The following is a 13,524-nucleotide window of genomic DNA, read 5'->3' as shown; positions in this document are numbered from 1 at the left end:
CAGGGACCTCAGGACCTACAAGGCAGCTCCCAGCCCCTCCCAACCTGCACCAGTGCCCACCTCAGGGAGCACACTATTGAGGCAGTGCAGCCAACCCTCCACTGTGGCCACCATGTCCCTGGGCTTGGCTTCCTTGGCCTTCCGTGCTAGATCCTGCAGGAGGAGGCTGCGGAGCTGCCACCTCTTCCTGTCCAGGTTGGTGGCTTTGGGCTGATCCGCCATGCAGGGCAGAGGGCGCCTGTGGGCGGGACAGAGTGGCAGGAGGCTGGGCCTCTGTTCTACTTCCCATGTCTCTACCTCTGGTTCTGTCACAGCTGTGGTGCCCTTCGAGCCCTGAGACCCTGCCTGGGGCACAGCTGGCCTGGTCTGGGAGTCTGCCCGCCAGGTGTCTGGCTGCGCCGAGGACCAGCTGTGGGGAGGATGCGGGCTGAGACAGGGGCCACCCAACCCGGGGCAGGGGATGAGAGGCTTTCTGGTGGCCTTCGGGTCAGGCAGCACCCCAAGGGGGTGTGTAGGAGCACTTGGGAGAGCTGTGGAGACAGACATTGTGGGCCTGGGGTGCAGGAGCTGCAGGTTTGGGAGGAGCATGAGGTATCACTGGGGGACAGGGACCATGATGGGCAGGTAGCCAGGCCATGTCTGTGGGAGCCTGGTAGGGTTGGGCTCCAGCTGGAGAGCAGTCCAGAGGTGGCCAGGGCTCGCAGGGCCTGGGCCCAGCCCCACCATTCTGGCTACCTGCAGTCCTCCACCAGCTCCCGCCGCAGCTTTTCCCACTGGGGGAGCAGGGCAGGGTCCCTCAGGTTCCGCATGGACTTCAGGACATCCAAGTTGGCTTTCTGCCAGCAGGAGAGAAAGGAGAGTGCTAGGCTTAATGGGGGCACAGTGGGGGGAGTCGCCTGCCACAGGGCAGGACTGCGGGCAGTCTCAGCCAGGACCTAGGACCTTGCTGGGTACTGGTACTGTCAGTCTAAGGCTCTCATATGCCCCACCCAGGCTTCCAGACCTCTACTTCCTGTTACTCAGCAGAATAGGCAGCAAGGAGTGCCCAGGATGGGTGGGCCTGGGAAGCAGTGCTGAGGAACAGTAACTGGGCAGACCTGACTTCCTCAGATGGCAGGGCAGCACTTGGCTCGGCCGTCTTTGCACCTCAGTGCCCAGTGCTGCCCTGGCGCCATGGGCATCTTCCATGTGGGATGCACAGGCACTGTGCGATGGGCTCATGGGGCTGGATACGCGTATCTGGCACCTGTGCACTCACCAGGCGGTCCCTGGCAAACTGGAGCAGGTTGAGGCAGTGCATGCGGAAGCTGACGTCCTCCCAGCTGGATGTCACAGCCACTACCGGCTTGGTGTTGTACCAGGGGACATAGTGGTAGATGTTCCCTGAGATAAAAGACACGGGGTGGGGTGGGAATGTTGGAGGAACTTTTGAGGTCTCCACACTGAGCTGTATTCCCACCCCTTTTTAATTTTTCTTTTGAGACAGGGTCTTGCTAAGTTGCCCAGGCTGGGGTCAAATGTGATTCTCCTGCCTCAGCCTCCCAGAGGGTTGGGGTTATAGGCATGTGCCACCACACATGGCTGCATCCCCTTGAAGGACCTCCCATGGGCTACTTCATTCCTCAAGGATGTGACCTGCTGACACTAACAGGACCCTTTCCAGGATGTTGGCTGAGACCTGGGCTGTGCACTCTGACCACCCCAGCTCTCTGCAATCAAAGCCCCTGGCCTCCAGGTGGGAGAATCCAGGCTAGCAATGACCCGGAGGTCATAGCAGGGAGATGCAAAGGCAGGGGCCCACTTCCATACAGGAGTTCAGGGCGGCAGCCCCAGAGGACCTGCTAGCACAGAGGACTGGGTGGGGAGCGAATATGATAAAAATGGTGGTTTGAAGCCAAGTGTTGTGGTGCATGTTCATAATCCCAGCACTCTGGGAGGCTGAAGCAGGAGGATCTCAGATTCGAGCCCAGCCTGGTTTAACAATTTACCAACTTAGCAAGACCCTGTCTCATAATAAAAAATAAGAGAAACAGGGCCGGGATTTAGCTCAGTGGCACCACACCTGCCTTGTGAGCACAAGGTCCTAAATTCAATCCCTAGTACCAAAAAAAAGAGAAAAGAGATAAGAAAATAAATTTTTTAAGAGGGCCAGGGATGTAGTTCAGTACTGTGTACACACAAACAAACAAACAAACAAATAAATAAATTGAAGGTAGACAGACTCTCAAAGACGACAGCCAGAGACCCAGAGAGAGAGCACCATGTGAAGGTGGAGGTAGGGAATGGAATGATGCTTCTCCCAGATAAGAAGCACTGAGGATTACTGGGAAACTGAAGCTGGAAGGGAGGCACAAAATCCTAGCATTCAGGAGGCTGAGGCAGGAGGATTGTCGAGAGTTTGAGGCCAGCCTGGGCTATATATTGAGACCCTGTCTCAAAAAAACAAAACCAAAAACTGATTCTTAGCCCTCAGCAGGAATCAACACTGACCCTTGACTTCAGTGTGTCTCCTACAGACCTGTGACAGAGCACATTTCTCTCACTTTAACCACCCAGTCTGCGGTACTGTGCAACTCTCATGTGCCATGCTGGTCTCCAGGACCCAGACCCTCGGGGCAGGAAGGAGCAGGGGATATTTCCCCTCCCACAGAAGGGGCCCCGAGGGTGCTGCGTGGACCAGGAGAAACGATTCCCCAGCTCAGCATGGGTCTCTGAGCCAGGCCACCTGTGGAGGCTGAAGGCTGTCACATAAAAAGTTTAAAGTGGCCCCTGCTTGGAGAATGAAACTTCAGCCAGACCTCAAAGAATTCCCAAGAAATCTTGAAATAAAGAGCAGTTTACAGGCCAAACACATCCTCCTTTCCCTACCCAGCAAGCCCACTCCTGGGCATCCACCAGAGAGGAAGGTAAGTACAGCTTCAAGAGACACCAAATATGTTGGCCAGCACTGACTGGAACAGCCAATGTGGGAACAGCCCAGGAAGGCTAAACCATGGTGTACACCTGGCCTCAGTTTCCCCAGGGAGTTGGTTCCAGGATCCCTTGCAGATACCAAAGTCCATGGATGCCTGACCCTTATAGAAAATGGCATAGCTTTTGCATAAAACCTATATATGTCCTCCTGTATACTTTAAACCATTTCCAGATGACTTATAATACCTAAGACAATGTAAATGCTATGTGAATAGCTGTTATCTGTATTGCTCAGGAAATAATGACACAGGGAAAGTCTGCACTTGTTCAATCAAATGCAACTGGGGGGCAGTGGGGATTGAAACCAGGGCTTTTTTGCATGAAGCAACGTCCACAGCCCATTTTTTGTGTTTGACAGTCATTATATTGGTCAGGCTGGGCTCAAACTTGTGATCCTCCTGCCTCAGACTCCCAGAGTGCTGGGATTACAGGTGTGTATGCCACATCTGGCTCTGATGGAATTGTTTTTGAGTAGTTTTGGCCTCAGGTCAGCTACATGTATGGACTAGGCTGTAGGGAGGGCCTCTCCACATTCCCAGGACACAGTGCTATGTAGCAATGGGCATGAGCGGTAGCTCTGCCTGACACTGAGTAGATCTGTGAGATTTTCACTAGTGAGCTGATGGGCAAAGAAGCTAGGTGCCAAAGGATCCATACTACATGGTTTCCTTCATGTGAGACTAAACAGCAATGACAAGAGGCAGGCGAGGAGAACAGCTGCCCTGGGTGGGCTGGGGGCAGAGCACAGGGCCCCTGGTCTTTCAGGGTCTGAAGGGGTGGGTTTGCTTTGGATAATTATGCAGTGTGCTGGACGCCATGCTTGGGTACTTTTCCATAGATGTGTTGTCCTTGAATTAAGTGTTTATGTAAGAAGTAAAAAAAATAGTAAAAGCAAAGCAGACAATCAGTACGTACAGTCTTGCACGTGCTGTGGGGGTGAGCCAAGTGGGGAAGGGAAGAGAGCTGCTGGGCCATTTTAAGTCAAACAGTTATCTGGCCTTCGACAGTGCTGAGATCTGGGAATACCCAGAATATGGCTGAGAGACCACAAGACAAGCAAGGTGGAGGAGAGATTTTAAAATGAAGGACAGCTGGGCGAGGTGGTGCACACCTGTCATCCCAATACTCTGGGAGGCTGAGGCAGGAGGACATCACAGCCACTACCTCAGCAAGTTCGAGCCCAGCCTGGGCAACTTAGTGACTTAGCTGTCACAAAATTAGAAAAGGGCTGCAGATGTCGGACATAAGAGAAAAGGAAAAGCAAAGTGAAAAATCAGAACTGCCCAGAATTGTCAGAAGGCACCAGGTCTGGACTCTGGTACTGAGTGAATTGTCAGGAGAATAAATAAGAGGAGACTCATGACTGCGGTTCTCAGCATGAGCTCGGGCTGCGAGATGCAGTTTTCCTCTTCTGCCCTTGGATTGCTTTCAAAAGCAACACAGAGAAGGAAAAGAAGTCCGTTTCCAGCAGATGGAGACGATGTCATCGTGTGCAGACTCAGGATACACATCTGGGCTGCCAAAAGCAACTCTGGCTGCTGCAGGAGACCTGTGGCTGCCAGGCCACAGAGGCCCTGAAGAGGATGGTGGTGACAGCGTGACAGCAGGAAGCACAGCAGAGCACAGGGCGCAGGGGTCACAGACAGGGCCAGTGAAAGCACCCCTGAGGGACAGGCGGAAACAAGAGCCCAGAGCCTGCCAGCCAGGGAGGAAAGACAAAAGCAACAGTGCAGAAGATATGAGGAGCTCAACGATCAGCCCTTGCAGATGGTCTGCAGAGGACAGGAAGGAGGGCAGGAAGAAGAAAAGTCACCCAAAGAAAGCCGGAAGAGTCCAAAAAGGACCAGGGAGAAAATCCCAGACATAAAGGAAAACCAAGGAGAATCATTAAACCCATAAATGGAGCCTCTGGAAAACTAGATAACAGAGCAGAATAAGTATTTTAACATATAATTAAAGACAACTCGCATGGGGAAATATAGGTAGTTTGTTGTTATTTTTGTTTTTTTAAATAAATGGTGCCTGAACAATCAGATAGCCACATACAGATTAATTCAAAATGAATCATAGAGCTAACTGTTAACAATTAAACCTATAAAATTCTTTTTTTTTTTGGTACCGGGGATCAAACTCGGGACCTTCCGCTTTCGAGGAAAGCACTGGAACCACTGAGCTAAATCCCCGGCCCACCTATAAAACTTTTATAAGAAAATATAGGAGTTGGGCCGGGCACTTAGTTCAGTGGTGCCGCCACCTGCCTCACAAGCGAAAGGTCCCGAGTTCGATTCCCGGTACCAAAAATATATATATATATATATAGGAGAAAAATCTTCATGACCTTAGGTTAGGCAAAGAGTTCTTAGATATGACACCATAAAAGAAAAAATTGGATTTGATTCAAATTAAAAATAGAGCATGTGTACTTCAAAGGACATGATTAAGGCCAGGCATGGTGGCACACACTTGTAATCCTAGCACTCAGGAGGCAGGAGGATCACCATGAGTTCAAGGCCAGCCTGGGCAACATAGAAAGACCTTGTCTCAAAAACAAAAAACACCAAGGGCCAGGGAGTTAGCTCAGTGGTTCCGGCACCTGCCTCACAAGCTCAAGGTCCCGAGTTTGATCCCTGGTACCAAAAAAAAAACCAAAAAAAAAACACCATTAAGAAAATAAAGACAAGCCATTAGAAATCATTATAAAGAAAATTAGAAAATCATACATCTGATGAAAAACTTGTATCCAGATTATATAACCAACCCTTACAACTCAGTAAGATAAACTAAAAGATAAATTAAAAAATGGACAATAGATTTGAACAGGCCCATCATCAAAGAAGATAGATGGTTAAGCACACGAAAAGATGCTCAGTATCTTTAGATATTAGGAAATAGAAATTAAAACCACAATGAAATATCACTACATGGCCACTATAGTAAATGTAGTAGAAAAGACGGGTGATAAATATTGATGTGGATATAAGAAACTGAAATCATCTTATATTGCTGGGGAAATATAAAAAGGTGCAACCACTTTAGAAAAGTTTGGCAGTTTCTTGCAAAACCATTCCACATCTACATATTTACCCAAGATAAATGAAAGTGCATATTCACACAAAGACTTGTACCTGAAAGTTCATAGCAGCGCTATTCCTAATACCAAAGAAGTAGAAATGATGTCCATCTCTGGGGATTGCTACATTTATATGACAGGATATATTTCTTCTTTCTTGTTTTGCAGAACTTGGGTTTGAACCCAAGGCCCTGGGCATGCTAGGTAAACAGCTCTACCTCTGAGCTATATTCCCAGTCCAGCTATTTGATGATAAAATGGAATGAAGTATTGCTGCATGCTACACCATACATAAACCTCAAAAACATTATGCCAAGTGTAAAAAGGCAATGCAAAGACTATACATGGTATGATTTCATTTATATGAAATACCCAGAAAAATAAACTCACAGAGCAATAGATTAGGAGTTGTGTGGGCCTGGGGAACCACTACAAATAGCACTAAGGGATCTCTTGGGACAATGGAAATATTCTAAATCTGGGCATGGTGGTGACTGTCCAAATCTCACAGGAAACAAACATTTGTGTGTGTGGGGGGGGATACTGGGGATTGAATCTTCACACTAGGCCACATTCCACACCCTTACTATTTTTTAAATTTTGAGAGAGGGTCTTACTAAGTCACTAAATTGCCCAGGCTGGGCTTGAACTTGCAATTCTGCCCCCATCTCCCAGAGTACAAGGGTTACAGGCATGTGTCATTACACCAAGCTAAAACTAGTGAATTTTAAGGCATATAAATTTTTAATTTTTAGGGTATGTACATTTTATGATATGTAAATTATACTGCTAAGTGAATTACTTACTAATAAAAAGAGATTTTACTCATCAACACAGATGCAAAAATCCTAAACAAAATCTGTAGAAGGTTGGGCATGTTGGCACATGCCTGTTGGCCAGATAGCTGGCTGAGGCAGGAGGAGCACAGGCCAGAGACCAGCCTAGACTTAGTGAGAACTTATCTGAAAAACATTTTTTTTGGTACCAGGGATGGAACTCACAACCTTGCACTTAGGAGGCAGGCATGGTGCCACTGAGACAAATTCCCAGTCCAGAAAAAAATTTTTTATAAAAGGGTCAAAGTATACCTCAGTGGTATAGTATTTGTTAGCATGTGTAAGACCCTAGGTTCTATTCCTAGTACTGTTCCCCAAAAAAGAAAAAAGTGCAATGTATAACAAAGATAACATAAGGTATATGTGCAATTTTACTGTTATAACTCCACTGTGTATTAACAGTACTATTTATATGAGTGATATTGGCATAAGGATAGAGAAATAAATTAATGAAACAGAATAGACATTCTAGAAAGAGACAATAATATATGGTTAATTGATTTTCAACGAAGGTGTCAAACTAATTCAATGTGGGAATGAACAGTATTTTTCAGCAAATAATGATGAATCGGATATGTATGTAGAAAAAAGAGAACCTCAATTCCTCCTTCATATGATTTATAAAAAAAAAGTCAAATTAGATATAACCCTAAACAAAGAGGCTAAAACTATAAAGCTTGTAGAATAAACACAGGACAACAGCTTCATGATCTTAGGGCATGATCTAATGCAATTATTTTTTGGACCACGTAATGTACTAGCCATAAATGAAAATAAAATCAACAAATTGAACTTTATCAAAATTAGAAATCTGTGATCTTCAAAAGACACTGTTTAGAAACTGAAAAACCAAGCCACAGATTGGAAAATATTAGCAAAGGACCTATATCCAAAATATAAAAGAATGCCTGCAATTCACTATAAAAAGGCAAACTCAGTAAACAGTCCATTCACCAAAGAAAGGTACAAGAATGTTCAATTCGCTATATTTTACATGGGGTCGTGAGTTCATGATTATACAGATCTGGCAAGAGATTTAATGTACAAATCAGGAAGAAAAATACAGCCAAATGAAATAATGGATAAAAGACATAGACAAGGTTGTTTCGGGTTTTTTTTTTAACAGATAAACAAATGCCTGCATCCATATGAGAAGAGGCTCAGCCCTCATTTATAATCAGGCAAAAGCAAATTAAGGCCCAGTAAGACACTATTTCACATTCACTAGATTGGCAAAAATTAAAAGGCTAGGCAACAAGTCCTGGTGAGAGAGCAGCATCACAGGAATTCTCATACCATTCTGATGAGAGTGTAATTTGGAATAATCACCTTTGTCTTGAGATTCTCTTCCACTCCCAGGTATATAATTTAGAGGAAGCCTTGCACTTATGACCAGGAGACGTGTACAAGACTGTTTATAACAAAATTATTATACTAGCAAAAAGAGATACAACCTCAGTGTCTACATATACCACATAATTTGTGGTATAATCATACGGCAGAATATATACACAAGTGAAAATAAACCCGTATAAAAATGTAATGTTGAGCAAAAGATTTAAGTTTGCAGATGAATAAGATTAAGAGTCCACTTACATAAAATGTTCCATAAGTTAGGGGTAAAGATTAAAATAAAGCAAAGGATGATAAACACAAGGGACAAGACCATGATTATTTTGGGGCAAATGGATCTCAGAAGGCCAAACAGGGACCTTTTCAGACACTGACAATTTTCTATTTTCTGAGCTGGGTGGTGAGTTCATGGGAACCCATTCTTTTTAAAACTGTAAAGATATTTTCATACTTTTGTGTGCACATATCATAATATAAAAACCAAGAAGAAACTTAAGCTAAAAGAAAGAAACCAAGGGCCAGGGATTTAGCTCAGTGGTTTCACCACCTGCTGTGCAAGCGCAAGTACCCGAGTTCAATCCCCGGTACCAAAAAAAAAAGAAAGAAAGAAACCAGGCACAAAGGACCATATATCGTATGACCCATGAACACGAAATGCACAGACTAGTGTTTGGAGGTGAGGGAGAAGTGGGGAGTGAGCAGTAATGGGCCTGGGGTTTCTTTTTGGGTTGAAGCAGATATTCTAAATATGATTGTGGTGATGGATGCTCAATGCTGTGAATATGCTAAAATCCACAGGGTTGTATGCTTCAAATGGGCAAATGGTATGGCATGTGAATTATGTCTCAACAAAGCTTTTGTTTAAGTAACAGGCCAAGAAGTGGGGTGCACAGAAAGGCTCTCAGTGGGTGATAGGTGAGGCTGACAAAGATAAAAGGGAGACAGTATTGCTCTGTGGCAGTGGGTCTCAAATTTTAGTATGTACTCAAATCACGGTTTTGTTAAAATACAGTTTCTGAGGCTCCATCTCCAGGTTATCTGATTCTATAGGTGTGGTGTGGGGTCCAGTCTGCATTTCTTCTTTTTTTTTTTAAATTTTGAGACGGGGTCTCACTATGTAGTTCAGGCTGGCCTTGAACTCACTATGTAGCCTAGGGTGGCCTCAAACTCATGATGATCCTCCTGGCTCAGCCTCCCAAGTGCTGGAATTACAGGCATGCTCTACCATGGCCAGCTACTTTTTGTGGTACTAGAGATTGAACCCAGGGTCTCATGCATGTTAGGCAAGTGCTATACCACTGAGCTACACTCCTTTTGAAAAATTTTTATTGAGGGCCTGGGATTTAGATCAGTGGTTCTACTGCCTGCCTCACAAGTGCAAGGTCCTGAGAGTTCAATCCCCAGTACCAAAAAAAAATTTATTGAGACAGAATCTCACTAAATTGCCTAGGCTGTCCTGAAAATTGAAATCCTCCTGCCTCAGCCTCCTGAATAGCTGGGAATATAGCTGTATGCTCTCACACACAACAAGAATCTGCATTTCTAACAAGCATGCAGGTGATGCTGCTGGCCCCGGGACTGTGCTACTCTACAGTGCCTGATATAGGTGCCCAACAAATCTCCATCGGATGAGTGAGGGGATAGGTGTTTGGTTGGGTGTTTAAGATGTTGGATGGCTTGGAGCTGAAGGGCTGAAGGATGTGTACATGAGTAGATGGATGAAGGGAGAGTGGGCGGCAACTGGCTGGCTGGGAGGTTCAGGGGAACAGGAGAAATGGGGTCAGGGAAGTAGTGATGTGGAAAGTCATGGGAAGAAGGACTTGAATTTGACAATCACCATCATATATCACCGGGCTGTACTGAGTGGTGGACACCAGAGGCTTGTAATTCAGGTCCATCTTGTTTCCATAGTGGCCGATGCTGACCTCAAACTGGATCAGGTCTTTAAAGTTGGGCATCATGGTACAGGAGAGGAAGATGACACATAGCCCATACTTTTGGCGGTTCTGGTGTTTCTAGAACAACATCCCCCATGGCCCAGGGCATAAACCAAGGGATGACAATGTTCTACCGAGGTAGGGAGGTGAGGAGATGCCCTGTTCTCTCAAAAGCCCCCTCTGCTTCCTTGTAGGGTTCAAGATTGCTGACCGCTCTTCTTCCCCCTCCTCTCTGCAGACTCCTCCTCTGCATGCCTCTTAGACTTCGGTGCCCTGTTGGGCTAGGTCCCTTCTTTCCACTCCACCTACCTGGCAGATTGATGACCCTATGCTTAGCAGCTCCCTAGGCTAGGCTTGGAGGGTGTCTCACAAGGACATACCAGAGATGGGATCCATCATCACCCCTGCACCTGCTCCTCCTCCAGGGAGCCCAGCTTGGTGTCTGCCATCCCTGGCCACCTCATCCCCAGAGGCAGCAAAGGGACGAGACCTTGGGGGAGTCAGCCTCCTTCCTACTTCCTGTTGGCCAGTGGCTCCGACTGTTTTGTTTCTACAGTGCCCCTAGGATCTGACTCCTTCCTTAAGCTCTCCTCCAAGGAGACTGTATCCACATTTCCCCTGACCCGGTAATCTCAACTTACTCCTCTCCAGTCTATTCATGTGGGGCCAGGGAGGAGCGGTTACCTCTTTCCCATGCTTACCTCAATTCTGGCCACTTCCTGGGAGAGATCCTTTATCATAGTGTGTTGATGGGACTTGATTTGGGTGATTAACTCCAGGAGGACTCGGCCTCGGTAAGATAAACCATCCCTAATAGCATCAGGAACACTCTGGGAGCAACAAAGAGAACAATGGAGAGAAAAGGGAAGAAAGCAGATGATTCTGCCTGGAAACTCCCACAGCAAAGAGGAGGCTGTGGGGTGTGGGGGGGACCTCCAGATCCCAGACACAGCCATACCAGGAAATCTCTGGGCCCAACCTCTCCTTTGCCCCTTAGCATCCAGCACTCTTGTCCTGCCTTCCAACAGCCAGCCAACTTGAGGGACCTTGCACCAGGCAAATGCTCAGAAGTTAGCAGGCACTGTGATAATCACAGCATGTGCTCCCAGCCTGGTCAATCAGGGTGTGCCCCAGCTCCTTGGTGACAGGGATTGGTCCAAAGAGAGCACACATGACCTAAGGAGACCAACCAGAATGCCTGCCTAAACCAAGGCATGGCAGCGCTTGGATTCCAGTATAACAAGAGGATGAAACAGGAGGATCACAAGTTCAAAACCAGGCAGCCTGGGCAATTTAGCGATTTAGCAAGAACTTGTTTGAAAATTTAAAAATCTGAAAAAGGGCTGGAGATGTCGTTTAGTAGGACGCCTCTGGATTCAGACTGAGGCAAGCAGGAGAGAATGAGGGAAGGCAGAATTAAGGGTGGAAAAGGAGAGAGGGAGTGAGGAAAAGAGCCTCCTACAGGCCTTCCTCACGGTCTTTCCCAGCCTCCTTCCCTTTTCCTTTCCCAACTCAGGTTGGGTTTCTGGCATTCATCACCTGTTTTTTGAGACAGGCTGGCCTTGAACTCACAGAGATTTTCCTGCCTCAGCATCCTGAGTGCTGGGATTATAGCGTGTGCCACCACACCAGGCTCTTCTCACCTGTTTTGAATAACCTCATGCTTTTCCGTGTTTACCTGGGCTACATCTTTTCCTCTTGCAGAACTCTTACCACAGGGCCCCATGGCCCTTGCTCTGTTCCTTCCTCGGCCCTGCTTGTGCCCCAGATACACCCGGCTCTGGCTCTGGCTCCAGCAGGCAGAAGCCAGGACTGAGCCCCCCAGGAACTCCCAGGCCCTGGTGCTCTCTACTGGCCAGTGTCTCTAAAGTGGTGGTAAAGCTTACAGTGCCTTCTTCCTGGATCCTGAGCGGGGCCTTGGGACCCCCATGGAGGGGCAGGAAACTGGGACCAAAGCAGGGCAGGAAGCCCAAGAAGTGGCCTGCAAGGAGAGCAGAGCTTGAGAGGAGGGTGGGCCAGGGCTGCATGCGGGGGTGGGTGGGGGTAGGGATGCTTGCCTCCGATCTCCTCCCCGGAGGAGGAGATGTGGCCCAGCGACAGGCTGGCAGTGCCGATCTCAGCCCAGCAGTCACTCCTGGAACTGTGGAGAGAGTGCAGCAGGCTGAGCTGGCAGCCCTGGTGTCCACTCCCCTGCACCGCTCTGGGTCTCGCCCAGTGGCTCACCAGTCCAGGGCTCGGAACTTGATGTAGCTGGAGAGGCAGGGCAGCTGCGGGGGCAGGAAGAGCTCGTGAGCACATGTGGAGGGGAGGGCCCCTCGTTTTCCAGTGCTGGGGACTGAACTCAGGGGTTGTGTGCTGAGCTACATGCCTAGCCCTCTTTTAATTTGGAGACAGGGTCTCTCTAAGTCCCAAAGATCAAACATGCGATCCTCCTGCCTCAGCTTCCCAGAGTACTGGGGTTACAGACATGCACCCCCACACCTGGCTTCTCTCAGAGATGTTAAGAGCGGTGGGGGAGTCCTGGGTCTGCAGCCTGGCTCAGTTATCTTTAATCACAGGTGAGCTGGATTTCCCATGGAGCTCACGGGGCTTTAGCTTTAGGGGCCCCTGCAAGGGCTGGGACTGTGTTCATTTATCATTTTGTATTCTTATGCCTGTATTTGATTTTACTTTGACTCGGGCTGTGGAACTCAGGACCTCAGGCCTGCCAAGCTCTACTGCTGGGCCACATCCCTAACCCTTATGTTCTTGCTGTTAAAGCAGCAGGGCCTGAGAGACCTCGGCCCACCCTGCCTGTGGACTGATCCAGGATTATGGTCCCCATAGCCCTTCTCAGTCCTAAACACACTCATCAAATCCTGATGGCACAGGCCATCAGCTTTCTGAACAGCAAAGGGTAAATAATAATAGCTTCAACTCTGGCAGGGTTTCTGTTGTCCCCCAGCCCATACAGCAACTGAGTGAAATGCCAAGACTCCCCCACTGATGAGGTGCTCATTCTCATTGGGGAAACTGAGGCACGAAGAGGTTGAGTTCCTAAAATTCTCATACTGCATGCAGGGGTAGGTGCCTCAGAGGTCTTACCAGCCACTCCCTAATCCAGTGAGGGCTGTGATGGGTCCCTCCATGCAAATGGGGGTGAGGTCCAGAGACCTGCTCAAGGTCACATAGTAAATGGTGGAGTCAGGATATGAGCCCCAGCTTCTGAGTCCCCACTTTGTTGTTCCCTTGGTTGTTAATGCACAAGTGAGGGCCCACCCATATGCACAGCAGAGGTGCTGGGCTTGAGACACAAGTAGGACCCCGAGTCCCTGGAGCTGGGGTGGCTGGAACCTCCCAGGTCCTCACCCTTCTC

At 47.9% G+C, this 13,524-nt stretch overlaps 1 protein-coding gene across 1 annotated transcript in view; it reads right to left on the bottom strand.

The window, feature by feature from the left end:
• Fer1l5 (fer-1 like family member 5) overlaps positions 1–13,524 on the bottom strand; it is a 45,205-nt gene that overhangs the window by 13,930 nt on the left and 17,751 nt on the right. Inside the window, exons 15-22 of the mRNA XM_004844371.3 lie at positions 12,393–12,436; positions 12,227–12,309; positions 12,056–12,150; positions 10,871–10,999; positions 10,070–10,247; positions 1,259–1,383; positions 736–836; positions 61–238 (exon numbers count right to left, since the gene is read on the bottom strand). Of these exons, the coding sequence (XP_004844428.2) occupies positions 61–238; positions 736–836; positions 1,259–1,383; positions 10,070–10,247; positions 10,871–10,999; positions 12,056–12,150; positions 12,227–12,309; positions 12,393–12,436 (933 nt within the window). The remainder of the gene's footprint in view (positions 1–60; positions 239–735; positions 837–1,258; positions 1,384–10,069; positions 10,248–10,870; positions 11,000–12,055; positions 12,151–12,226; positions 12,310–12,392; positions 12,437–13,524) is intronic.

This window comes from Heterocephalus glaber, unplaced genomic scaffold, assembly GCF_053883595.1.
Source record: "Heterocephalus glaber isolate CG9 unplaced genomic scaffold, H.glaber_assembly_v1.0 deba00000470, whole genome shotgun sequence".
Lineage (NCBI taxonomy): Eukaryota > Metazoa > Chordata > Mammalia > Rodentia > Bathyergidae > Heterocephalus > Heterocephalus glaber.
Note: the sequence above shows the minus strand (reverse complement) of the source record. Positions and strands in the feature narration are given on the sequence as shown.